Here is a 24139-nt window from a genome sequence, read left to right on the forward strand (position 1 = left end):
GTCATTGAGGGCATGCTTTTGAGACATATATTTTGTCCTTGGTGAGAGAGCTCACTCTCTCTCTCTCTCTTTGCATCCTGATGCCATGTCCTAAACTGCCTTCTATCACACATCTCCACCATGATGCCTCATTTTGGGGCCAGAACAATGCAGTTGGCCATCTGTGGATTGAGATCTCTGAAACCACGAGTCCCTAATAAACTTTTCCTCCTTTAAAATTGTTCTTGTCAGGTCTGGTTACAGCAGCAAAAAAGCTGACTGAAACAGTGGCACTCCTAGGTGTTTCAGCTTCTTGGTCCTCTGTGTAGTGAATACATGACTTTCTGCTACTGTTTTTCTTTTCTCTTTTGAGTGCTGGGGATTGAACCCAGGGGTGCTTTACCCATGAGCTGTATCTCCAGCCCTTTTTATTTTTTATTTTAAGACAGGGTCTCACTAAGTTGTCTAGGGCCTCACTAAGTTACTGAGGCTGGCCTTGAACTTGCTGTCCTCCTGTCTCAGCCTCCCCAGTCACTGGGATTACAGGTGCGTGCCATTATACCTGGCTGCTGTGTGTTTTTCTTCTGGGGAGGACACTGCCTACCTGCTGAAAACTGAGGCCACTAGCCACAGGATGGGGCCAGTCAGGTTCAGAAACTCACCCTTGGATTTGAGACCTTCCATCTCACTTTTTCCTCCTCCCAGCTCAATGTTTCTGCAAGCTCTGCCTTGGAATTGCTTATTCTGTCTTTACTATTCATGCACTTTGCCCCTTATCTTTACAACTCAGTGGCAGGGATTTCCATCCATCAAACTCCTTTACTTTGTGTGTGTGGGTGGGGGGAGGGTATTGGGGATGAACCCAGGGTACTCTATTGCTGAGCTATATCCCTGGTCCTTTTCATATTTTATTTTGAGGTAGGGTCTCAATAGGTTGACAGGTTGCCCTTAAACTTGATCCTTTTGCCTCAGCTTCTGGAATAGCTGGGATTCTAGGTGTGCACCATGGCGCCTGATTGCTTCTACACTTTTTTAAGCAGCAGAGTTCTGAATTACTGTAGTATTTCCTTATATAGTCTTAAGAATTTTACTTTTTAAGCCAGGTGCAGTGGTGCATGCCTGTAATCCCAGCAACTCGGGAGACTGAGGCAGGAGGATCACAAATTAAAAGCCAGCCTCAGCAATTTAGGGGAGGCTCTAAGCAACTTAGCGAGACCCTGTCTCAAAACATTAAAAGGGCTAGGGATGTGGCTCAGTGGTTAAGCACCCCTGGGTTCAATCTCTGCTCCCACCCACCTCCACAAAAAAGAATTTTACTTTTTTTTTTAAATTAGGATTGCCGTTGTTTTCTTAGTGCTTGATTATGGTATAGGGGTTTGACTGGCTGCTCCACTTCTTGTTATTTTTATTGAATTCTTTTGTAAAATGTAAGGGTTTTCAAGCATTTAGATATTGTTATACAAAAACACTTGTAATGTTTTACTGATGCTAAGCTTCTTTTAAATTCCCTTTTTTATACAAATAACATGCTTACTACAAATAGTTAAGTGCATATAACCCAAACAAACAAAAATTATTAGCAAGTCTTACCACTGATATTTTGGAAATAAGCCCTGATATATAGACCTGTAGGGCTGAGAGGTGGGGAAGGTGAGACAGGGCTGAGGAGGACATTTGGAGGCACATTGGTTTGCCAGGGGCAGGGGTGGGGCACATGCTGCTGGTTGTGTGTGGTGGAGTTCAGGATGCGGCCTCCCCTCTTAGTCCCCCGGGGTCCTGGGGTACCCCACGATGTAACAGTGCCAAGCTTGAGCAACCCTGATATAAACGAATTGTTTCCTAGGTCTTCTCCTGTGCTTATCAATAAATACGCTGTAGTTTTATAAAACATATCAATTATACACATTCATTTGTGACTGATTTTTACATTTACTATGTCATCAATTTCTTTCTGTACCCATAAATATGCCTCCTGCTCGCCCTTCTTAAGCCCGGCTTGCCTTGTTCTGTGGCGTGGACCTGTCCTCAGCTCTTTGACTGGTTTTCGTTTTTGGAGATCTCTGCCATTCCTCCTGTCTCGCTCGTGAGGCTGTGTCTTGCCTTTTGTGGGCTGGTCTGCTGCCACCAGCACCCTGGCAGGGATGTCACCTTCCGCGGGGGTGACTGTCCTCACAGAGGCTCTCCCCATGCCCTTGCACAGCAAAGCCATCTGCTGTTTTCCCTCAGGAACGTTTCAGAACTGGGCCATGAAGTCCTGAGTTTTCACTTCTCGTACGGATTTCATTGAGTTGACCTAGGTGCATCAAAATAGGTTGAGGGCTGGGGCTGGGGCTGGGGCTCCGTGGTAGAGCGTTCTTCGCCTAGCACATAGGAGGCCCTGGGTTCCATCCTCAGCACCACATAACAAACAAGCAAATAAATAAATAAAGGTATTGTGTCCAACTACAGCTAAAAAATAAATATTTTTAAAAAGGATGAAATCATAATTGCGCGTATGTTATTTTGAACTTATATGATTATAATATCACAGTTATATTCTTATTGTATAATTATATATTATATGGTTGTTATATACAATGTTTTTAGTTTTATACATGTTCTACATCTGGAATGATGAGACAAAATGGGTTAAGGAAGCAGAGTTGAAATATGGCATAGAGGCTAGGCGCGGTGTCGCATGCCTGTAATCCCAGTAGCTCGGGAGGCTGAGGCAGGGGGATCATGAGGTCAAAGCCAGTCTCAGCAAAAGAAAGACACTAAGTAACTCAGGGAGACCCTGTCTCTAAAAAATACGAAAAATAGAGCTGTGGATGTGGCTCAGTGGTTAAATGCCCCTGAGTTCAATCCCTGGTTACGCATCCCCCAAAATGGAATAGATAAGTAACACTGAATATTTTTGTCATGTTTCATTTTTAGGTAAAACTTTCACTATTTGCTTCATGTTACTTTTTGTTCCTTTTTTTAAAAAAAAATTTTCTGGTAGGGTACATACAGCTTTACATTCTCGCCAGGCAGGCGTTGCTCCCTGCCTGACCTTCCTGAGCTCTGGGGAGGCGGAGTGGTGGGCCAGCCAGGTGTGCTACTCTAGCTGTGCGGTGGGAGACGCCTGTTGGCTGCAAGGGTGGCCTGCTTTGCCCAGGCTATCCTGAGTATGGAGGAAGTGTGTGATAGCCATGGGGCCTGGGTTCCCTTTTGGGGACATGGGCACAGGCACAGACAGAGTCTGGGACTGAAAGAGGGCCTAGGACACACCCCTGGGGCTCCTTCCACTCAGCCACTTCCAGGAATGTGTTGGCATAGTGGTATCTGTGTCTGCATTTTGCGGTGTTCTGTGAAGAAGTTGCTGTCTGCACCTGTCCTAGCTGATGTGAATAGCCAGTCTCAGTGTCTTCCAGGTAGGGAGCAATGTACTGGGGACCCAGGGGCTGGAGCTACACTGGAACAGCAGGATGTGAGTAACAGGAAGTGACAGGAATCACCAAGGGCGCCAGACCTTTTCTTGGCCACCTTCCTGAGCCAGGAGCTATATTTAGCAGAGAGCTTCCCAGCCCTGTCTTGTCTGGATGCTGCCCTCTGCCTCTTCGTGTCAATTGCGTGGTGCTTGTTTGTTACTCTGTCTCTGGTCTACTGGGTGACCACTGGTTGCTGTCTGCTGATGTAAAAACTTGCTTTTTTGTTTTTGCTGAGTCACTTCGATTCTGATACACTTGGAGCAGCTGGAAAGTGGGGAGAGTAGCTGTGGACCTTGGGAGGCTTGGGGTCCAAGTTGAAGGGTAAGGCTCTGAAGTGAAGTAAGCTAAGAGGGAGGTACAGCCAGTTCTTGGCTGGTTTTCTTAGAGTGAAGACTAAGTATAAAGCCATGAGCTTGGTGGTGTGACTTCACCCAATGCTGGAAATACTGTCTGGCTTCACCTGGTCAGTCTCCTTGGGAGAAGTCCTACGGCTCCCATCAGGCACTGAAGAGCCTGGACCTCACCTGCCCTGTTGCCTCCTGTTCCAGTTCTGTCCACAGCCCGTCAGTACATGTGTACCATGATCCTTGGAGAGGATCTGTCCAGGGTGGCATGCTAGTTTGTGGTGGTGGATCCTCATGATCTGGACTGGGGTGTTGGGAGAAAGTCTTTTGTTAGTCTCTGAAAGCTTCCTCCAGAGAGGTCTCCACTGCCCCCCTGCCCGCAGTAAAGCGTTAGCCTTGTTTCCCTGCATTCAGTCCCTACTTAGAGTTCAGGAACCCATGAAGGGAAATGCAAATTAAAACCACAATAACTTGCCACCTCATGCCCACTAAGATGGCAGTAACCAAAAGGAGAGAGAAAAACAAATGCTGGTGTCTGAGGATGCAAGCATGCTTGAGGAGCGCCAGGTAGAGGGGCAGAGGCAGTATGTGAGTGAGCTCTGAGGCCAGGCCTCAGAACACCCCTGTCCATTTGGTCACTGGAATCTGCCCACTGGTATGGCTGCAGGCTGACCTGGTAGCTTCTCTGTGCCTGAGCTTACAAGTCAGGCACAATTATATCTTGTGTCTGGACTTCTGGCGAGGATGTTGTATACTGAAAATTCATTCCCACAGTGAACCACTAGGTACTTCCCAGCTTGAGAAATAAACACCGTGGGTGTGGTCAGAGCCTTGGTATCCTTTTTCCCTCCTGCCCTTCCTCCCTGTGCTACCACCATTCTGAGTTTGGTGCTTAGCTTTTGTCTGTGTGCAGCCACGCTTTCTACTCTTGTGTGCCAGTTTTAACATTTGAATACATGGTCTCATACTGGACGTGTCCTATAGCCTTATGTGTCTGAGATTTATCCTTCTACTTTGGTTAAGTGGTTGAGCGTAAAATGACTGCTTCCTGACTCTTGGAGTTCAGTCACAATTTCTGGGGAGTAGGGTGTGAACTTGAGGAGGAACAGTGTTAACATAACATTTCTCTAGTGTCTACTTTTTTTAGGGTACCAAACTGATGACAAGATGAGGGCCTTGTGGGTGAAATAAGATGTTGAATATGAATATGACTGAGATTTTAATAGAAACCTCCACTTAAGCATGTCCAGAATGGAACTACTGATTCCCATCCCCCAGCTTCAAGCCTGCTTCATCCACAATGGCTGGGTCTCAGCATGACAAACTGCCTCTCACCACTGTCTGAGGTGCCCTGTTGATTGTATACCCTGTTATGGTTTAGATCTAGAATGTCTCCCAAGACCTGTGTGTTAAAGGCTTGTTCCTCAGTGCAGTTCAGAGGTGGGGATTTGGGGCAGTGACTGGATCATGAGGGCTCCGACCTCATCAGTGGATAGATCCATTGAGGGACTCACAGCTGACTAGATTTTTGGGAAGTGGCAACTGTTGCAGGTAGAACCTAGTAGGAGGAAGTGAGTCCTTGGGGGCGTCCTCTTAGGGACTATATCTTGTCCCCATCCCCTTTTTCTCTGACTGCCACCAGGTGAGCAGCTTTCCTCACCCATGCCTTTCTGCTGTGATTGTCCGCCTTGCCTCAGGCCTAAGGCAATGGAGCTGGCCAACCATGAAGTGAAACCCCTAAAACCATGAACCAAAATAAATCTTTCTTCTCTTAAGTAATTTTCTTAGGTATTTGGTCCCAGCAACAAAAAACTGACAGATACACATCCTATCTCAGCTGTTGGCAGCTCCTATGAACCTCAGAACACACTGGAGTCCAGCTCTCTCCTTGCCTGAATTTTATGACGGTTCACTGAGGCTCCCTCCAAAAGGCTTCCTGACTTCTACCCTGCTCCACTGTCAGTTTTCAGTGCAGCCACTAGAGTGGTGCTTTTTAGACCTGAGTCAGATGTCATCCTTTTGTGCAGAAACTGACAAGATCCCTTATTCCACCTAGAGTAGAAGCCAAAGCTCTCACAGTTTGGTGGCCCTTGGTGGCCCAGCCTCTGCCCGCTTCCCTCGACCCACCCACCAGCTTCCCTCATTGCCGTGTCTTTGGCTGCAGGCAGACTGCTGGATGCTCCGACCCACTGCTTTGCGGGTCTCCTTTCCCATCACCCGCAGCAACAGCTGCAGCAGCAGCAGCTCCCCTCCACGCTGTAAGACTCACTTCTGTACTGCAGTGTTCGTTTGCAGTCCCATCGCATGTAACCTCTGTGGGAGCAGACATCATTATTAACCTATTTGTTCAAATGAGTACTGCCTGAATTTATTTTGAAGAAGAAAGGATGGATGAATTTGGACCTCAGATTAAGGAAGAGCATGGGAGAGGAGGTGTTCCTCACTTGGGAAATTGGGAGGTTACTGGCAGTCACTGGCCTGCGAGACAGAAGGACCTTAAGGCTCCCTGGGTATATAAGTAGGTTTGGGGCTGGGGAGGCAGCCCCTGTAAGAGCCCTTGTCCTGTTTGTGTGTGGCCACTCCCAGTGTGCACTGGTATTGAAGTAGGTGGGCCTGGGCTAGCATCAGTGTGAGGCTCGGAGCATACACTCTGACTTCCGCCTCTCGTTCCTGGCTGACCCCCTGAGTTTCATAGCTCCACTGATTCTTCAGCTCTGTGTATTTAGAAAGGAGCCTACCCTTTCCCAGTCTCTGCTTGTGCAGGCTGAATTTCCTGGCCGCATGTCACAACCTGATAGCAAAGGTGGCACCCCAGCCGGAGGGCACAGGTCCTGCTGTGCTCTCCTCCCATGCTTACCACAGAGCTGCCTGGCCTGGTCCATAGAGGACCCACCTGTGCGTGAGGTTGTGTACTAAAGGCGTGTCCACTCACTGCTTTCTTGGCAAGTCAGAAGTCCCCTGGATTGGCATTGCTTACAAATATAGGACTTCATTCCTCTAACCTGAGCTCAGTGAGGCCACACATGTCTTTAAGAAGCATGGCTTGTTCTGCAGTTGCTCTCTGGTGTTCCCAGTTCAAACTTAAATATTGTTGATGGTGGTGATGTACTTTTTTTTTTTTTTAAATACCTTTATTTTATTTATTTTTATGTGGTGCTGAGGATCAAACTCAGTGCCTCACACATGCTAGGCAAGTGCTCTACCTCTGAGCCACAACCCCAGCCCCGGTGACGAACTTTAAATGAACTTTTTTATTTTGAGTTCCTGTGTACTCTTCGCCATTTTCCCGGTGGTGAGCTTGGGCACAGCCTCAGCATGGTATCTCACCCAGGATGCTGGCACTGTTCCTAATCAGTGTCACAGCATTGCTGGCTCTGGTGTCTTTGTGGATCACGCCGATTCCTCTGTGACCCTTGTAGTTACCACCATTCTGTTCTCCATGTCTACATCGGCCTCATTTCAAGAATGTTAATAAATGGAATCAATGGAAGCCCTTTCCTTTGGGAAGGGCTTTTTCCACACAGCATAGTTTCCTGGAGGTTGAAACTATGGTTTAGATCTAGAATGTCTCCCAAGACCTGTGTGTTAAAGGCTTGTTGTGTGTGTCAGAAGTTGTTTCTGGTTATTGCATCCTGGTGTGGGTGTGCCATAGCATTAGTCCTTTACCCATGGATGGCATCTGAGTTGTTTCCTCTGTAAACGTCATGGACAGGTGTTTGTATGAACATAACTCTTAATTCCTCTGGAATAAAAGCTGGAGAGTGACTGTTAGGTGATATGGTTATTGTCTATTTTCTTTTCTTTTTTTTAAGAGAGAGTGTGTGTGTGAGAGAGAGAATTTTTTAATGTTTATTTTTTAGTTTTCGGCGGACACAACATCTTTGTTTTGTATGTGGTGCTGAGGATCGAACCCGGGCCATACGCATGCCAGGCGAGCGTGCTACCACTTGAGCCACATCCCCAGCCCCTGTGTATTTTCTTAAGAGACTGACAAACTCTTCTTCAGTGTGATTGTCATTTTAAACATGACAGCCAACAACATGGTCCAACTTCTCCCTACCTCTTAATGATCTCCCATGGATAGTACGTAGCCTCAGAGGACCCCAGGCCTACACAGTGCTGACAGAGGCCTGGGGAGGCTTGTGTGTGAGGTGCTCTTCCAGGACCTGCGAGTCGCTGACCTGCGCCTCACAGTGATGCCACTGTGTGACTACGCTGTTCGTAGGCTCAGTTTTCAGATGAGGAAATGGAGGCGCAAGACAGAGAAGCACCTGCTGCAAGTTTAGCAGCCAGTGAGGGCTTCAGACCAGGGACCTGAATGTGGTGCTGCCATTCCCTTGCTAGGTGGCTTTTTTCATCCCCTTTTTAGAAGAGGAACGAACAGTCTTCCCATGTGTCAGCCAGCGAACAGGTGGGATTCAGATCATGGTCTGGCTCAGGCTTCTTCGGTACAGGACAGGCACAACCGAGAGTGAGGGAATGGCAGCAGCTACCATCTGTTTCATTAAGCCATGGCCTTTAAACATAACGGTGTCTGCAGTCTGTTGCCCAGGCCTGCCCAGGAAGCTGCTCTAGCAATGATCTCCTTCAGCACATGGAGAACAGTGGGCCAAAGATCCATTTCTCCTTCCAGGTGCTGAGCTTGGAGTGATGCAAGAGGGATGAAAGCTGTCACTGGGCAGTGGTAGATGTAGATCTGACGTACAAGGGGATACAGATCTCATTCTTCTCCTGTTGCATAACTCCTAATATAATCTGAGTTATGCAAAATGAAGTCTTTTTTTTCTTTCTTTTACTGTATTAATTTTGCTGATACAAATGTCCAAATGTTCAACTTGCCTGGGAGTGAATCAGTAAAGAGGTGTTTTCTCACCTTTATGGTCAGTTAGGATGCAGGACTTCAGTACTGGCTCAGAACCTTTGGTTCTCAGTTCTCCTTGGCTTTCCCCAGCAAGGTCTGAAGCACCAACACCACTTCGGTGCTCAGCCTTGCTTGCTGTCCTCATAGCCCAATAGGTGTCTGAGACAGTTGTCTTTTTCTCCCAGCATAAATTCTGTCTGGGTAGAAACTTGTCTGTCCTGTCCTTTGAACCCCAAGCTTAGAGTAGATACTCACCAGGTAGTTGCAGAGCCCATAGTGTTAGTAGTGGTGGGATTGAGGCTGCCACTTCTCCCCACCCCTGACAGCCTCAGGAAAGCAGTGCCCCTCAGCTTGCTTCCTGTCTTCCCTTCCCACACTCCTGACTCTTCCACTATCTGCTCAGTCTGGCCTCCAGGTTTCCTTTCTTGGGGAATCCTGCATATGCGAGAGTAAGCTAACTGCATTGGAGATCCAGTTATGTTTATCCCCCTGTAATGAAGTTTAATTGGTGGAGCAAGAATCAGCTACAAAGCATTGCTTCCACATGATCTGAGCCTGAAACTTATCTAATAATTTAAATTGGGTCTTCTTAATATAAGTTTGAGTTATAAGATGGCAGAAATCCAAAAATTTGATAATGTTTTATTGGTGAATCCCTAGGGAAGGAGGTGTTCTCCTGACACTGCTGGTGAGAATGCACAATGGTAAACCCCTGTGGAGGGGGTTTTGGTGATGGCTAGCTTTGTCAGAGAAGTTCTAGAAATATATCCCAAAGATGCAATGGTAAAAATAGGAAAAGATCCATTCACTGGGACACTATTTGAAATAGCAAAGGATTCAAAACAATGCAGATAAGTAGGGCACTGGTTGCATGGCTGGTACAGTGCTACTGCAGGAAGGGTCAAGGGGACTTCTGCAAGAAGTGATGGCCAGGATGTATAATTAAGTGAAGGGTGAAGATGGGGAGCAGTGTCTGTGGTGTGCTGCTGTTTAAAAAGGGGGAGTGTGGATATACACTGAAGGGTAAACTGCTTTTTTCCCCCAAAGCTACCCATGGGAACTGAGGGGGTGGGTGGGGAAGAGCCAGAATTCTGACCAGACCAGACCTTATTTTGTTGGATTGACTTAGAACCCTTTAGATATTTTATATCATCAAAAGACAGAATTAAGTAAGAGATTATGTATGACCTCTGAAAATTTTCATAAACTGTCAAAAGGTTTTTTCTGAAGTAGTTTGTACCTTATTTAGCTCTGTAACTTTTTCCTTCTGTACCTTTGCCAACCAGCATTAAGATCTGAGAACTGTGCCAGCCTGAGAGGTGAAAAGTAGGCTGCTGTTTCTACTCCATTTTGTGTTTTCTGTGAAATTCAAGTTCGTCACATTGTTTTTCTGTCAGGGTTTTTTTGTTGGTTTATAAAAACTTTATATTTTGTGGGTTTCATTTTTATTCTTTTTTTGGTGGTACTGGGGATTGAACCCAGGGGTGCTCCACCACTGAGCTGTGTCCCCATCCCCTTTTATTTTTTGAGACAGGATCTCACTAATTGCCCAAGCTGGCCTTGAACTTTCGTCCTCCTGCCTCAACCGCCCAATCACTGAGATTACAACATTTTTTATTACCATGTTTTTGACCTCATTTCCAGTTAAGTTGTTCAGGACCTGATTGTACTGGTGGCAGTTAGTTTATCAAGTTATATGTGCTGCCTGCTTATGTTATCCTAGAGTCAGAGGATCAGACTTCCCTATACCACTCAAGTGCTAGGCATCAATTTGTTTGCTTCCCTAACCCCCCGCTTTTTTTTTAATTTAAGGAAAAAAAGAAGAGTTTCCTAGGGTTTATTATGTATGTCTAAATAGTTGATTTCTGGTGAATATATAACCTAGATCTGATTGTCTTTTTGGTTTGAAATTGTTCTTCATTTTTAGTGACCTGTGATAACTATAATTGTGTTCAATGTGGATACCTGAATGAAATAGTTATTTTTCATTTTATATGTTATCTATCTATACACACACATATATGTACATCATGTTTGTGTATTTGCAGGTAGATTTCTGCAGCCCTTGTGCTTGTTCGTGGGATTATTGAACATGTTCTCTCTCTAGGTCATCACTCCCTGTAGGAAGCTCATCTTGTGTGCTGATAACAGAAAAGAAATGGAAGACTGGATTGCGGCGCTCAAGACTGTCCAGAACAGGGAGCATTTCGAGGTTAAAAGAGAAAAACATCCTTCCCTGTGGGCCTCTTGATGACTCTGCCCTACCTTAATTTCCTGCCCTCCACCTGTCTCTTACACATGACTGGCAGTTCTGGAATTTCCAGACTCAGCTCAGGCCTTGAAATTAAGACCTTTGCTTGTCTTTGGGCAGACCTGTTAGATTATGACCCTGTCCTTTACAGACCTCCCTCCTCCTCTCTTAGATATTTGACTTAATTACACTTAAGTTGCTGAACTAAAGAGTTTCAGAGGGCTGTCTTACCTGCCATCTTTATTTTGCTCTTGCAGCCTACCCAGTATAGCATGGACCATTTCTCAGGGATGCACAACTGGTATGCATGTTCCCACGCGCGGCCAACCTACTGCAACGTGTGTCGTGAGGCGCTGTCTGGGGTCACGTCCCATGGGCTGTCTTGTGAAGGTACAGAACTGCATTTGCCAGTCAGTTGCAGAAGGTGACTGAGGTTTTGTTTGATAAAGTTTTGGAAATCCAAACACAGTCACCATTCAGTAAGCCATCACTTCCCACTGCAGCCAGTTGAGAGTAAAATTATTTCTGCCACTCCATTTCTCTTTATTTTACCTATGAGGAGTCCTTGATAAGTCTTTTTTTTTTTTTTTTTTAAATAGTACTCAAACAAAGCGAAAGGAAGGGAAGTGGTAGTGAGGAGAAGCAAGGAAGGAGCATTGGGTCTGCAGGGCCCTGTTGCCCAGGGTCGCTGATCTTCTCTTGGGTCGCTGTGTTGTGGATGTAGGGGTTGGAAACATCTCAGAGCTGGAGCCTGGGGCTGAATGTTGAGCCAGGGCGTCAGGCCAACTGTTCGTCAGGCAGTGGCTGAGCAGGGAGCAGGTGTTGCTGCTCATCACCAGGTCTTGCCTGCTGCCTGTTTTTTGCAGCTCACAAGCTTGACTAGTTTTTGCATTTCAAAAAAGTTGAAAATTAAAAAGATTAATATTTTGTGATACATGAAAGTTATGTGAAATTTGATTTTGGTGTCTTTAGAGTGCCTGTGCTGGCTGCTTGCCATCGTACTCTGATGGCAGAGCCGAGCAGTTGTGATGTTGGTACACAACTGAAACCTCAGCTGCTTGCTCTGGCTCTCCCTGCTGTCTGTTTCTTCCCCCTTCTGGGCTCTGAGGTATCTCAGTGGTGCTGTGGCAACATGGGAAAATTTCCTGTTTTCTTTTCCATGTTTCCTAATCAGTCCACCCCATGTAGAAGGCACCTGTCATGGATGAAGCCTGTGGGTTCTTTTCTCTCATAGTGTGCAAATTTAAAGCCCACAAACGGTGTGCTGTGCGTGCAACCAATAATTGCAAGTGGACCACACTGGCCTCGATTGGGAAGGACATCATTGAGGACGAGGATGGGGTATGCCTGAGGGGATCTTGCCCCGGTTGCCAACTTTGCACAGTCCCCTCACTCCCTCCCCTCTCCTTCATCTGAGATGGTCACTCTGGGGTCAAGTGTCCCAGCTGACAGTATCCAGGGCTCTGTGGGGTTGCTGCACATCCAGTTTTGTCCTGAACCCTCTGAGTCTTAGTGCGCCCTCACTGGTAGTACAGTGGTGTGGATGGCACTGTATGCCCTTGACCCCTCACTGGCTGCCAGGAAAAGTCGTATGTGGGGAGCAGTGTCTTGGCTGAGCTCACCAAAAGCATTCCTTCCCCAAGGCTCCTGGCATTGGGGTAGAGCTCTGGGATGTCCCTATCCTGTCTTTGCTTGGTCCACAGATTGCCATGCCTCACCAGTGGCTGGAAGGTAACTTACCCGTGAGCGCCAAGTGCACAGTATGCGACAAGACCTGCGGCAGTGTGCTGCGCCTACAGGACTGGCGCTGCCTCTGGTGCAAGGCCATGGTGAGTGGGGCTGATGATGTGGCCCGCCCTTCTGCCAGGCTTGCAGGTTGTGGAGACAGGTCTGGGGCAGTGGCTTCCTCTTTCTCTTCTGAATCTGAGAATCCATCCTGGAGGCCCCCAACTCTGAGAGCCTGTGTTTTGGCCTATTGAGTGACTTTTCCCTTTTGGGTTATTATTCTTGATATTTTTAAGTGTTTTTCTCCCTTGACTTTAGTCCTGTCTTTTAGACACAAAATGTGATACCCACCTCAAGTAGCACCTCAGGCAGGTTGTAGAGAGGTCATTTGGGACAGGCTTGCTGCTGTTTTCCTGGGATGAGCCTAGGGAAGCTGTCAAAGGCCTTCTGAGAGAGGTTTGCTCTGGGATGATAGTGGTAGGAAGAGGGAGGAGGAGCCATGATGTGGCCATGTGGCTTCTTGTGGGTCCTGGAAACAGTTGTTGCCTTGTGGGGTGATGCCTTTCAGGGAGAGGTGAGGGGAGCCTTGTGTTCACTGTGGGCTGGGTTGCTCATTAAAGGTCTTTATGTAGTTACTTGATCAGAGCCCTGGCTGGCTTGTACAGGTTGGCACATAAAGGCTTTTCCCCAGGAGCCTGGCATCTGATTCCTGGATTTAAAATGAGCTGTGGGAAAGCGGCCAGGACGTTAGTCTACATGTTGTGAACATGATAGGCTCCCACTGCGAGCTCTGCATCACAGCTCCTTGGGGCAGAGCAGGGACATAGAGTGCCCTCCCTGAAGTGCCTGTCTGCCCACTGCTGGTTCATCAGATGTGGGGCCAGGCAGTATTCCTGTGTGTGTGTGTGAAGGATGCTGGGGACCCTGATGATATGTGAGTTCTTGTTTCAGGTTCATACTTCGTGTAAAGAATCCTTGCTGACCAAATGCCCGCTCGGTCTATGTAAGGTGTCAGTCATCCCTCCCACGGCGCTCAACAGCATTGACTCTGACGGTGGGTGCCCATGTGTGGTCCTTACCTGTTGGCACATGTCCTTTCTCCATGCCCACCAAGATGGGCATCTTGGCAATTGTGATGTGGTCAGTAGCAGGCAAGACACAGCCCCAGGGTTGGGAGCAGGTGTGTGGAGTTGACAAATGGCATCCTGGTTGTTGCTGTTAGACTCACTAAAGATTTGTTACCAGCACTTTCCTTGAAGGTGATGGATCCAGGGAGCTTTTGAGCGGATCTGGGTCTCCAGGCCTCCTCCATCTGCCACAAGCTGCAGGGACTGTCTGTCCCTGTCCCTGAATGTGACAGATGCTGGCATGCTGGCTCAGAGCCTCTCCCGTAGGTCCAGCTGGTATATGGTGACACTTGTTGACAAGTCCCACTGAGGGAGGTCATTGAGGTACATGGCTCGGAGGAAATAGTTCAGATGGGGGCAAAGACAGTGAGGTAAAGACAGTGCAGCAAGGTGAACTTTGGAAGTCTCAAATGTGAAGTCAAGACTGGGTGGGCTTACCTCATGCCAGGCAGCAAGGTCTCTCGAAGGCTTGCTGGTGCTGCATGTGAGTTCTGTCCCCTGCACTGTCTGCTGAGGCTTGTTGGTCAATGGTGCCTCAGTGCCTTCGAGACTTATAAAGGTTCTTCCTGTTCCACTCTTTCATTCAGGGTTCTGGAAGGCCACCTGTCCTCCGTCTTGCACAAGTCCCCTGCTGGTCTTCGTCAATTCCAAGAGTGGGGACAACCAGGGTGTGAAATTCCTCAGAAGGTTCAAGCAGCTGCTGAACCCTGCCCAGGTCTTTGACCTCATGAATGGAGGACCACACCTCGGGTAGGAAGCTTGAGAAATCTTTCTTTCCTGGACCTTTTAATATTTTTAGATAAGGACTTTTAAATATGTTTATCTAAAATAGATAAATAGATCAAAGATACAGTAAATTTTAAATGGGAAAGAAATTGTCATTTTTGAATCACTCGTCCCCAAACTCCACTTGCAAAGGTTTCTGCTCTTAATAGTTGATGGGGGCTTGGCCCTTCCAGATTCCAGTGCACATATATGCATGCACACAGGCACCGTCTAAACCAAACGGCACCCCGTGCCAGCTGTCGGTGCACAGCATGCTGTCTATGCGCATCAGCTGTAGATTGGGGGCCTGTTTCTGTGTCAATGCTTACAGACCTGCTGGCTCAATCCCCAGGAAGAAGCTTTACTCCAGTGAGGCCAAGGGGTTCCTTCATCTTGGGAGCACAGGAAGTATCGAGAAGTATCACAGGAAGTATTGCACAGGTGCAACGAGGCATGAACTGTGCAGGGGCCCAGGGAGTTGTGCAGAATAATTATGCATTTCATCTTTTAGCTAGAGTCAAGTCACGTTCCTTTTGGTTTTGTGCTTTGCACTGTTGTAGAAACATTTGCTTCTGTCAGTTTTGCCATATGAACTAATTCCTTCTTCATTTGGAAGCACTGGTTCAAGGTAAGGCTCTAAGAGGACGTGCTAGCATTTCAGGAAGATTGTGCAGGATAAGTGGAGTGTGAGGTGCCTGCTCACCCTGCTGTCTGGTGTATGTTCTCCTGGGAAGGCAGTGTTTTTGGAATCAGGTGTTGCTGTAACGTGAGCCTGGGCTGACTCACTGTGTGTCCCTGGCTGACCCGTTGCAGTGTGGGGTGGGGGCACATGCTGCTTGCCGTTCCTCGAACACAGTCCTTTGGGTGTCCTCAGTGTTGTTCTTCCCCATGCTCAGCAGTGCCACAGATGGTGACATTGCAGCTTGTTTTCTCCAAGGCACAACTTCTTTTGAATGATGCAGGATCCCATTCACCTGACGTTGATAAAGACATGATTTCAGTTAAGCAGGGAAAGTGGAGGTATCATATATCCCTTGTCACTTAACACTGAGCAGATTCAATGGTTGTTAAATGTGCTGCCAGGGATGTTGAATGAATGCTTGGTAGTATCTCTGGGCACGACTGCACATTGAATTTGAGGATGAAATATTCATTTTGGCATACACGTAGAACTCTGATTTATAGTTAGTTAAGTATGAGATGACTAGGGGACTCCCCCCACCCCCCACCAGTGGCATGAGTTCGCTCTTTTCTTGTTTCTGGGAATTGGAAAACATCTTACTTCACCCAGCTTCTTGTAGGACCAAGTCCTGGCCTTGGTTTATCCCCCCTTCTCTAGAAAGCAGGGCCTCATAGGAGTGAATGCTCTCCAAGGATACACATGGTTACTTCTGGTTCCCACCGTCAGGTGCAGCTTAGTGGCTTAGAGTTTGGCTCTGTTCAGGCCTGAGTCTAGTTGCTGTTCCAACATCCCTGTTTGTTTTTGAGCACTTCCTCTGAGACTGGCTCTGCTAGAGGCAGGGTCCACAACGTCCCCCAGTGGGGAGGGAGCACATGTGGACAGTCAGGGTCACTTCAGTGGGGCAGTGCAACCCAGGAAGGGAGCACAGAAGTCAAGCCAGTGTCTCTGCTGTGCTAGTGTTTGAGGAGGGCTGGTGTGCCCACAGTGTGCTCTTGACTTTGTCTCCTCCCGCAGGCACAGTGTGGGGACTGGGACAATTCCTGGGGAGCAGTGGGCACCAAGGCCGAAAAGCAGGAAGCTGCTGGTCATTAAGGGCTATAGGTGCTGGCTGAGAAGTTTGACCCTTTCCTGAAAATGAGGGGCATCCTCTTAAAATGAGACTTCATTACTGTGTTTTAGAAAGATCTTGCTGTGAACACCTGGGAGGCCCCTGGAGAGCTCAGAGCAGAATGGTGGCTGAGCCATGTGGGCTTCGTGGGAGTGGAGGGAGGTGTAAGGCAGGCTGACCTGATGGTGGTGCTGGTCCTTGTTGAGGGACGTGTCCTGCCAGATGTGCTGTAGAAAACCAAGTTGGTGCCTCCTGGTGGACAGGTACAAACACATGGCCGGGGGTGTCATTCAGGGTCATCAGCACCTGTATGTCTTTTGAAGCCAAACATGGATGAGATCATTCAGGAAGAGGATTGGGAGTGAGGAGAACATGTCCATGAAGCCCGAAGTGGGAACCCTGCATGGGGGTGGGGGCATGGTGACCAGCAGGAGCCCAGGAAGAATACTGAGAAGAAGTTAAAAGGGAAGGAAGTGGGCTGGGGTTGTGGCTCAGAGGTAGAGCACTTGCCTGGCATGTGTGAGGCACTGGGTTTGATTCTCAGCATCTCATATAAATAAATGAATAAAATAAAGGTCCATCAACAACTAAAAATATATATTAAAAAAAGAGAAAAAAAAGGAAGCCTGGGCCACTTCTCCCAAGGACCAAAGGCCTGAGGCCTAAGTGCTGTGGGGAGACAGGCCAGAGCTGGGCAGAGATCTGACTGCAGTGCCTGGGGATGAGTGGTGTCGAGACTTGGCGGCCAAGAGGGCATGATGGAGAGGGTTGACAGTGACAGCATCTGGATGGGGCAGGTGAGAGACAGTGCTGAAGGGTGGGGACCATTGGCCCCAGCGTTTGTTTGGGGCTGAGGCAGTCTGTGCTCATGAATCCTGCAAGAAACCCGTGCCTGAGCAAGATGAGGTGGCGTGCATCCACCAGCCGTCCATGGTCTCATGCCTGGCTGGTCCCTGTCCCTGGCTGGAAGGTCTGTCAAGGCCCCAGTCCCACTGTCATTCATTCTGAAACAGCAGAGCCTGAGTGAGGGGCCATGCAGATAGTCTTGTCACCACAGGGTCAGCTGGGAGGAATGGGCAGCTCCCCTCAGCTGGGACAGACAAGCCCATTGTTTGTCCTTTGGAACGCATGGCATTTCATTGCCTTTCTTTTCTCCACAGCTTACGGTTATTCCAGAAGTTTGACACCTTCCGGATTCTGGTTTGTGGTGGGGATGGCAGTGTTGGCTGGGTCCTCTCTGAAATTGACAGCCTCAACCTTCACAAACAGGTACCTGGACTCTAGGGAGCTCAGCTCCAGCAGAGGGCTGCCAAGGTCAGAGTGGCCTGCTGTTTCAGCTCTGTGCATTAGAGGCACCTGCTCTCTGGCAGGGAATAGCAGAGGTTTGGAAGGTCATGCAGATTGTGGCCAGAGAGAGGAGAAGGGAGAGCAAGTCAGAGCCTGGGGCATGAAGAACTGTCCCAGTTGGGGGAGGGTCTGGAGGCTGTTGTCCCCTGTCCCCCCAGGCTCTTCACTGGGTGCTGGTATGATTTGATGCCTCTGGCTCTGGAGGTGGGGAGGAAGTATACATTCAACCTCTCAACTGAACTTAGGTTTTTGTATAGAGATGAAAATACACTTTTCTGATTGCACATTAAGAAAATGGTGACTGTGTTGTTGGATTTTCACTCCCAGCCACGCCTCTCCCCTGGTAGTTAGTCACTGCTAACATTGCTGTCACTGCCTTTTTGACTTGTATCAATACGTAGAGCAAGATGTGAACACAGTTGCAGTTGTAAATGGATGCTGCTATTTTCCCACTAGCTTCTCACTGCACGCCTAGAGTCATTGTAGCAGGCATTTCAGGCTCAGCTCTAGCCAGCAGCTCTGTGTAGCTTCCCCTGGATGGAGCTGGAGCCCGAGCTTAGCTCATGGCTTGCATCAGTGGAGCTGAGATTTCTTAGCAACAAGGCTGGCGAAGCCGTGTGTGCTTCCCAAGTGCTTCCTCTGAGTTTAAAAATTGGTATGTACTAACTGACTCCACTCCACTAGGACTGTGCCTGCTCACCTTCCTGGTATGGCATGAGTCTGTACTTTCTCATGGTGTGCCCAAATGGCTTCTTTTCAAGTTTTGCCCATCAGAGTAAAATAAGAATCTTATTTTTATTTCTTCGAGTCAAGCCTTGTCTCAATTGACTGTGAAGTTTTAAATGAATCACCTGTTTGTGATTCAAATTATGCTTTTCCTCATTTTCTCTTGAGGTGTTCATTTTATTTTTTAAAATTGATGTCTAAGGGTAATTGTTTTATTAACTCTTATGTCTGTCTTTGTAGATTCCCCCCCCCCCCATTGGTCATTTGTAATTTTATTAAAATATTGTTTTGGTCTTCATGATTTTTGTCATTTGTCATATTGAGACACTTGTCCATACTCCAAGGTTATGCAAACAGTCATTGATATTGTCTTATACCATGTTTATATTGCCCTTTAAAATCGGCATGGTGGTGCGAAAATCCCAAGAGACTTGTGAGGCTGAGGCAGTAGGATTGCAAGTTCAAGGCCAGCCCCAGAAACTTAGCAAGAAACCTGTCTCAAAATTATAAATAAAAATAAACTTAAAATTTTTAAATCTTCCATGTGAGTTTATTGCATTTTCTAGTGATTTTTGCATTCTCCACCCAGCTCCACTGGCTCAGTGGTACTTATGGGTGGGTGTTGTTAGTACTTAACTCCACGATGGAGTGAGTAGGGTCTTTTTTTGTCTTTAATTTTTATTGGTGCATTATAGATGTACATAATTGTGATATTTGTTACTACATATTCATATATGCACACAATGTAATAATATGATTTGGCTAATATTATTCCTCGGCACTTCCCTCCTTCTTCCCCTCCTCCTACCCATGGTCCCTTTCCTCTTCTGTACTGATCTCCCTTGCCCTCACCTTTCTTTCCTCCTTCCTTTCTAGCTTTTACATGAGAGAGAAAAACGTGACCCTTGTCCTTCTGAGTTTGACTTATTTTGCTTAACACAATGTTCCCAAATCCATTTTCCTGCAAACGACATAATTTCATTTTTCTTTATGGCTGAATAAAACTCCATTGTGTATATTTACCACATTTTCTTTATCCATTTTTATCTGTTGGTGGACACTTAGACTGGTTCCATAGTTTGGCCATTGTGAGCTGTGCTGCTGTAAACATGGATATGCATGTGTCACTCTTGTAAGATGACTTTAATTCTTTAGGATAAATACTGCAGAGTGACATGGCTGGATCATATGGTGGTTCCCTGATTCGTCTTTTGAGGAACCTCCATACTGATTTCCATAGCAGTTGTACTGATTTATTTTTTATTATTTTTTTTAAATTTTAATATTTATTTTTCAGTTTTCGGTGGACACAACATCTTTATTTTATTTTTATGTGGTGCTGAGGGTCGAACCCAGCGCCCCACGCATGCCAGGCAAGCGCGTTACCACTTGAGCCACATCCCCAGCCCCTGTACTGATTTATTGTCTCAGTGTAAAGTGTTTCTTTTTCTCCATGTCCTCTCCAGCATTTATTATTATTTGAATTCTTGATGACTGCCATTGTGACTGGTATGACATGAAATCTTAGCATAATTTTGATTTGCACTTTCCTAATTGCTGATGATGTTGAACAGTTTTTTCATACATTTGTTGGTCATTTTATTTTTTCTTTTGAAAAGTATTGGAGTTCATTTGTCTATTTATTAGTTGCATTTTCTTTCTTTTTTTTTTTTAAGTTCTTTATATATTCTGGACATTAATACTCTGTCAGAAGAGTAGTTAGCAGTGATTTTCTCCTCTGGGCTCTCTCTTTACTTCCTAATTGTTTCCTTTGCTGTGCAGAGGCTTTAACTTGATACCATGTCACTTATTAACTCTGCGCATAATTTGTTGAGCTTTAGGGGTCCTGTTGAGAAAGTCATTGCATGTGTCCATATGCTGGAGTGTTGACCCTACGATTTCTTCTAGAAGTGCAGTTTCTGTTCTAATTCTGAGGACTTGGAACCATTTTGAGTTGTTTTTGTGCAGGGTGAGAAATAAGGGTCAAGTGTCATTCTTTTACACAAGGATGACAAGTTTTCCCAGCACCACTTGTTAAGAGAGGCTGTCTTTGCCTGTATGTTTTTGGCAGTGATGAGGGTCTTAACCATGCAGTGCACCACCAAGCAGGACTGTTGCTCAGGAAAGAGACACAGCTCCTCCTAGTGGCAAGACTGGAGTAGTCCACTTAGTTTTGTGGATTTGTGGATTATGGATGAATTTTCTGTTGCTAGTTAGGAAGAGTGAAACCTTGAGGGTTATTTTCATCTCTTCAGCCCAGTTCTGTGAACACTCACTTCCTCTGATTTCTCTGTGGCCTTTGATGTTCTCTTGCTGTGGTTTCTTTGGACCCCACACCCTGGCTTTCTTCACACCCTTTCTTCTCCTCCTGGCACCCTTTATATGCTGTGTCTCCAGAGCCCTGTGGGACTTCTCCTTATTCTCCACAGTCTTCTTCAGAGAAAGACTCAGTCGCTTGAAGGAGTTTTGTCTACCCTTGAGATGCTCTGGGCCCCTCTGGATGTCTTGGTGCTGTAGGTTTCCAGTCCCAAGTTATTGCTTGGCCCCCACCCTACCCATGTACCTTTCCTTGGAGTCTGAAAACACTGTCCATCTGGGTGTTCAAGCAGAAGTTTGAGAGTCTTTCCTTATTCTTTGGTCCCTTTCCCTCCCTGTTTTCTAGACACCCGATGGGTGTAGTCCTGCCACCTCACCATTCCCAGCCCTGCTGTCTTCCCCCTGGTCTAGGCCACTTGTATATGCAGCTGGGTCCCTGCTGAGCCCTTGCCTCCATCTGGGGATAGCTCATCTGGGCCACCCTCTCTGGGTGGTTGTATGCATGTGTCCCTCATCAGCTTCGGTGATGGGCAGGGTCCAGCACAATAGCAGAGTTCACCCAGGCCCTTGATTGGATCTGCCTAGCTTTTCTACCCCTCTTCCCTCACCATCTTCTCTGTGTTGTGCTCTGACTTGCACTTCTCAGGAGTGTCACCTCATCTCCTGGAACACTGCCTGTGTTCCTGCTGCCTGTCTTTTCCTGTGGGGCTCCAGGAGGCCTCACTGAGGCACCAGCCCCTCTTAGACTCCTTCAGCACCCAGTTCTTTCCACCTGTGTGTCCTCACGTGTTCTTTCCCACCTCCTGCATATCCACACTGTGCTCTTGGTGCTCTTTTCTGCTGCTGTCCCTGCATGCCAGCAGGGCCCCATGCACAGACACTGGGTGTCAGGAGAACAGGGACTGTGCAGTGCTTTGGGGAGCAGGCTGTGTTCCTGGCTTTAGGATTTGTACCCCAGGCTCTGATGACTCTGGCTGGTCACTGTGTTGACAGAGAAGTGTGGGGCAGCCAGCATTTTGGGGGCCTTTTAAGTACTGACTTGGCACAGAGGGGCTTTGGTGAGGCTCTGGGAGGGGAATGCCAGGTGTGGGCCAGAGCTTTGGGGGATGGCATGTACAGTCTTAGGCTGGGTCCGGAGTGTCCACTTTGGGTGGTTCTGGACTTAAAAGCCACTGGAGATGGTTTTAGGGCTGAGGGAATGATATTAGCGATGTTTTAGAAAGTAAGTTTGGTGAGTAAAGTGCTGTAGTAGTTGGAGTGACTGGTGGGGACCTACCAGCCCCTGGGATGCAGTCCCAGCAGTGCAACTGGGAATGAAGGGACTGTGCAAACTGAGGCCTTGTAGGGTTTATTGTCAAGATATGGCAATGGCCAGAGTCGACACTGGCACCTGCTCTTGGATCCTAATGACCATCTGTCTTCTCCAAGTGGCCTCTGCTGAGAAGGTGCAGGCCTCACGCTTCAGTCAGATCTTTCCCATACTTCATGTGGCCAAAACTGTAGGGCTCAGGGAGGGCAGTAGATTTTGTTGAGAGGAGATGCATGAGAGGAAGATGGATTTTGTTAATAAGTTTCTCTCTTCTGTTTCCGGTCAGTGTCAGCTGGGAGTGTTACCCCTGGGGACAGGAAATGATCTGGCCCGAGTGCTTGGTTGGGGCTCAGCCTGTGACGATGATACCCAGCTTCCGCAGATCTTGGCGAAGCTGGAGAGGGCCAGCACTAAGATGTTGGACAGGTGAGTGGAGTGCACCAGTGCTGTGTGGGCTGAAGCTATTCTGAGAAGCAGGCACTTGAGCATGAATCCTGTCCTGGGGTCTGTGCACCTCTGATGTTATTTGTATGTTTGACTTGAGCATATATTCTTTTCCTGATAGTTTTGGTTAGATATTATTCAAAGGATAGAAACAAACAACACAGGTTAAGAAGCACGTCCCAAATGGTGAGTTCTCCTTAAGAGGCCATATTTAGGTCTGTCATGGTGTCCGAGAAGCTGCCTCTAGTCTTCAGCTGTCTTGGCTGAGGGTCTGTGACCACTGGCAAAGTACTGCTAGGCGTGTATTTGAGCAGTTCCATTTTCCTATGTTCGTTTCCCAGAAGAGCACATTTTGGGCAAGTGTCCTGTAGGGCTTAAAAGATATTCTGGCTTCTTTGGGTGGGTTGCTTCTAGTTAGATGGATGGTACCCCACTGCCCACATGCCGTGGTCTTTGGTGTCAATGAAAATGTTCCAGGACCCTAGAGATCTGGACGGCCTTCCTGGTAGGAAGTACTCATCCTCATTGGGCAGGCTGGCTGCTAGCTGAGCAGTTTGTAGCTATCTGAAGGAGGGAAAGTCCATTTCTCCCAGCAGCAGCACCTTATCTCAAGGGCGGCTTTTATGGAAGACCTTTCATTTCTTTCTGTGGAGCTGTAGTGCCCTGTTGGTTGGGGAGAGGAGATGTTTGTTCTCAGGCAGATGAAGTTACAGATGTGGAGTCAAGATAGAGGGCTTAAAAGTGAGGTCAGAAATAGGACGGAGATCAAGGGACAGGCTGTGGAATTGGGGGGAGCACAGGGTCTGTCATGGGCAGTTGCATGTCTCTGGGTGCTGGCAGGTGCCTGGTTGAGCTGAACTTGTGCCTGTACAGGTGGAGCGTCATGGCGCACGAGACCAAACTCCCTCGGCAGGCCTCTTCCTCCACTGTCACCGAAGACTTCAGTGAGGATTCCGAGGTATTGCCACCAGCTCTTTTTTGGGGGGCAGGGTAGGGATAGAACCTAGGTCCCCATACATGCTAGGTAAGTGCTTTACCGTTGAGCTCCACCCAGCCTGCCATCACTCTTTAAACCCCACCTCACGGTCTTAACATACGGTCAGCATTTTGAAATGTCTCCTTTGCCCCTCTCATGCTGGGTCTGTCACAGCTGAACAGCAGGCTGGCTGGGTTCTAACTCTTGGGCTTCATGACTGTGTAAAGGTTTCCTGGGTTATCCCAGTGACCTTGTCCTGTGCCTTCCTGCTCTCTGGTGCATTCTGTCAGCTCCTTAGCACCCCATGCACCATCTATACTGGTTCCCTCTCTTGTCACAGCTGTCCCCCAGCCTGGACTGCCCAGTTCCCTTTGCTGCCTTGTTCCTAGCAGCCACGGGGCCTCTGCCCCTGTCCCACTCCTCCTCTCTCTGGGTGTCTGTAGCCGCCCTTAGTTTGTCTACCTTGGTTCAGCACGGAGTTCTTTTTGCTCGGTGGATGTTATAGTTGTGATTTAGCTTTAAGTTGCCTGAGGACATAGACTTTGACTTCTTTGGTTTATGTCCTGCACTGATGCAGTGCTGGGCACACAGCTGTGCTTATCCCACAGGGCAAGCTCTGCCAGCTGAGTGTGAGAAGGACTCTGCCTGGTAGTGTGCCAGCCGAGAGTGCCAAGGGCTGTAGAAAGAGATGATCTCCAGGCGGTCAGGGCACAGTTGACGAACAGTG

At 47.6% G+C, this 24139-nt stretch overlaps 1 protein-coding gene across 6 annotated transcripts in view; it reads left to right on the top strand.

Moving 5' to 3' along the window:
- Positions 1-24139, top strand: part of Dgkd (diacylglycerol kinase delta) — a 97786-nt gene that overhangs the window by 53290 nt on the left and 20357 nt on the right. For 5 of the 6 annotated variants that reach the window (XM_046439691.1, XM_058577549.1, XM_058577548.1 and 2 more), the window contains 9 exons: positions 10744-10848; positions 11145-11277; positions 12122-12228; positions 12591-12716; positions 13564-13666; positions 14327-14489; positions 17455-17563; positions 22279-22418; positions 23310-23394. In XM_046439691.1, coding sequence (XP_046295647.1) covers positions 10744-10848; positions 11145-11277; positions 12122-12228; positions 12591-12716; positions 13564-13666; positions 14327-14489; positions 17455-17563; positions 22279-22418; positions 23310-23394 — 1071 coding nt within the window. Of the gene's footprint in view, positions 1-10743; positions 10849-11144; positions 11278-12061; positions 12229-12590; positions 12717-13563; positions 13667-14326; positions 14490-17454; positions 17564-22278; positions 22419-23309; positions 23395-24139 lie in introns of those variants that run through there. The other variant, XM_046439693.2, reaches the window with a different exon arrangement.

The sequence above is a fragment of the Marmota monax genome, unplaced genomic scaffold (genome assembly GCF_021218885.2).
Source record: "Marmota monax isolate L192 unplaced genomic scaffold, Marmota_monax_Labrador192_F-V1.1 WCK01_AAM20220418_F8-fsc00041, whole genome shotgun sequence".
NCBI classification, from domain to species: Eukaryota; Metazoa; Chordata; class Mammalia; order Rodentia; family Sciuridae; genus Marmota; species Marmota monax.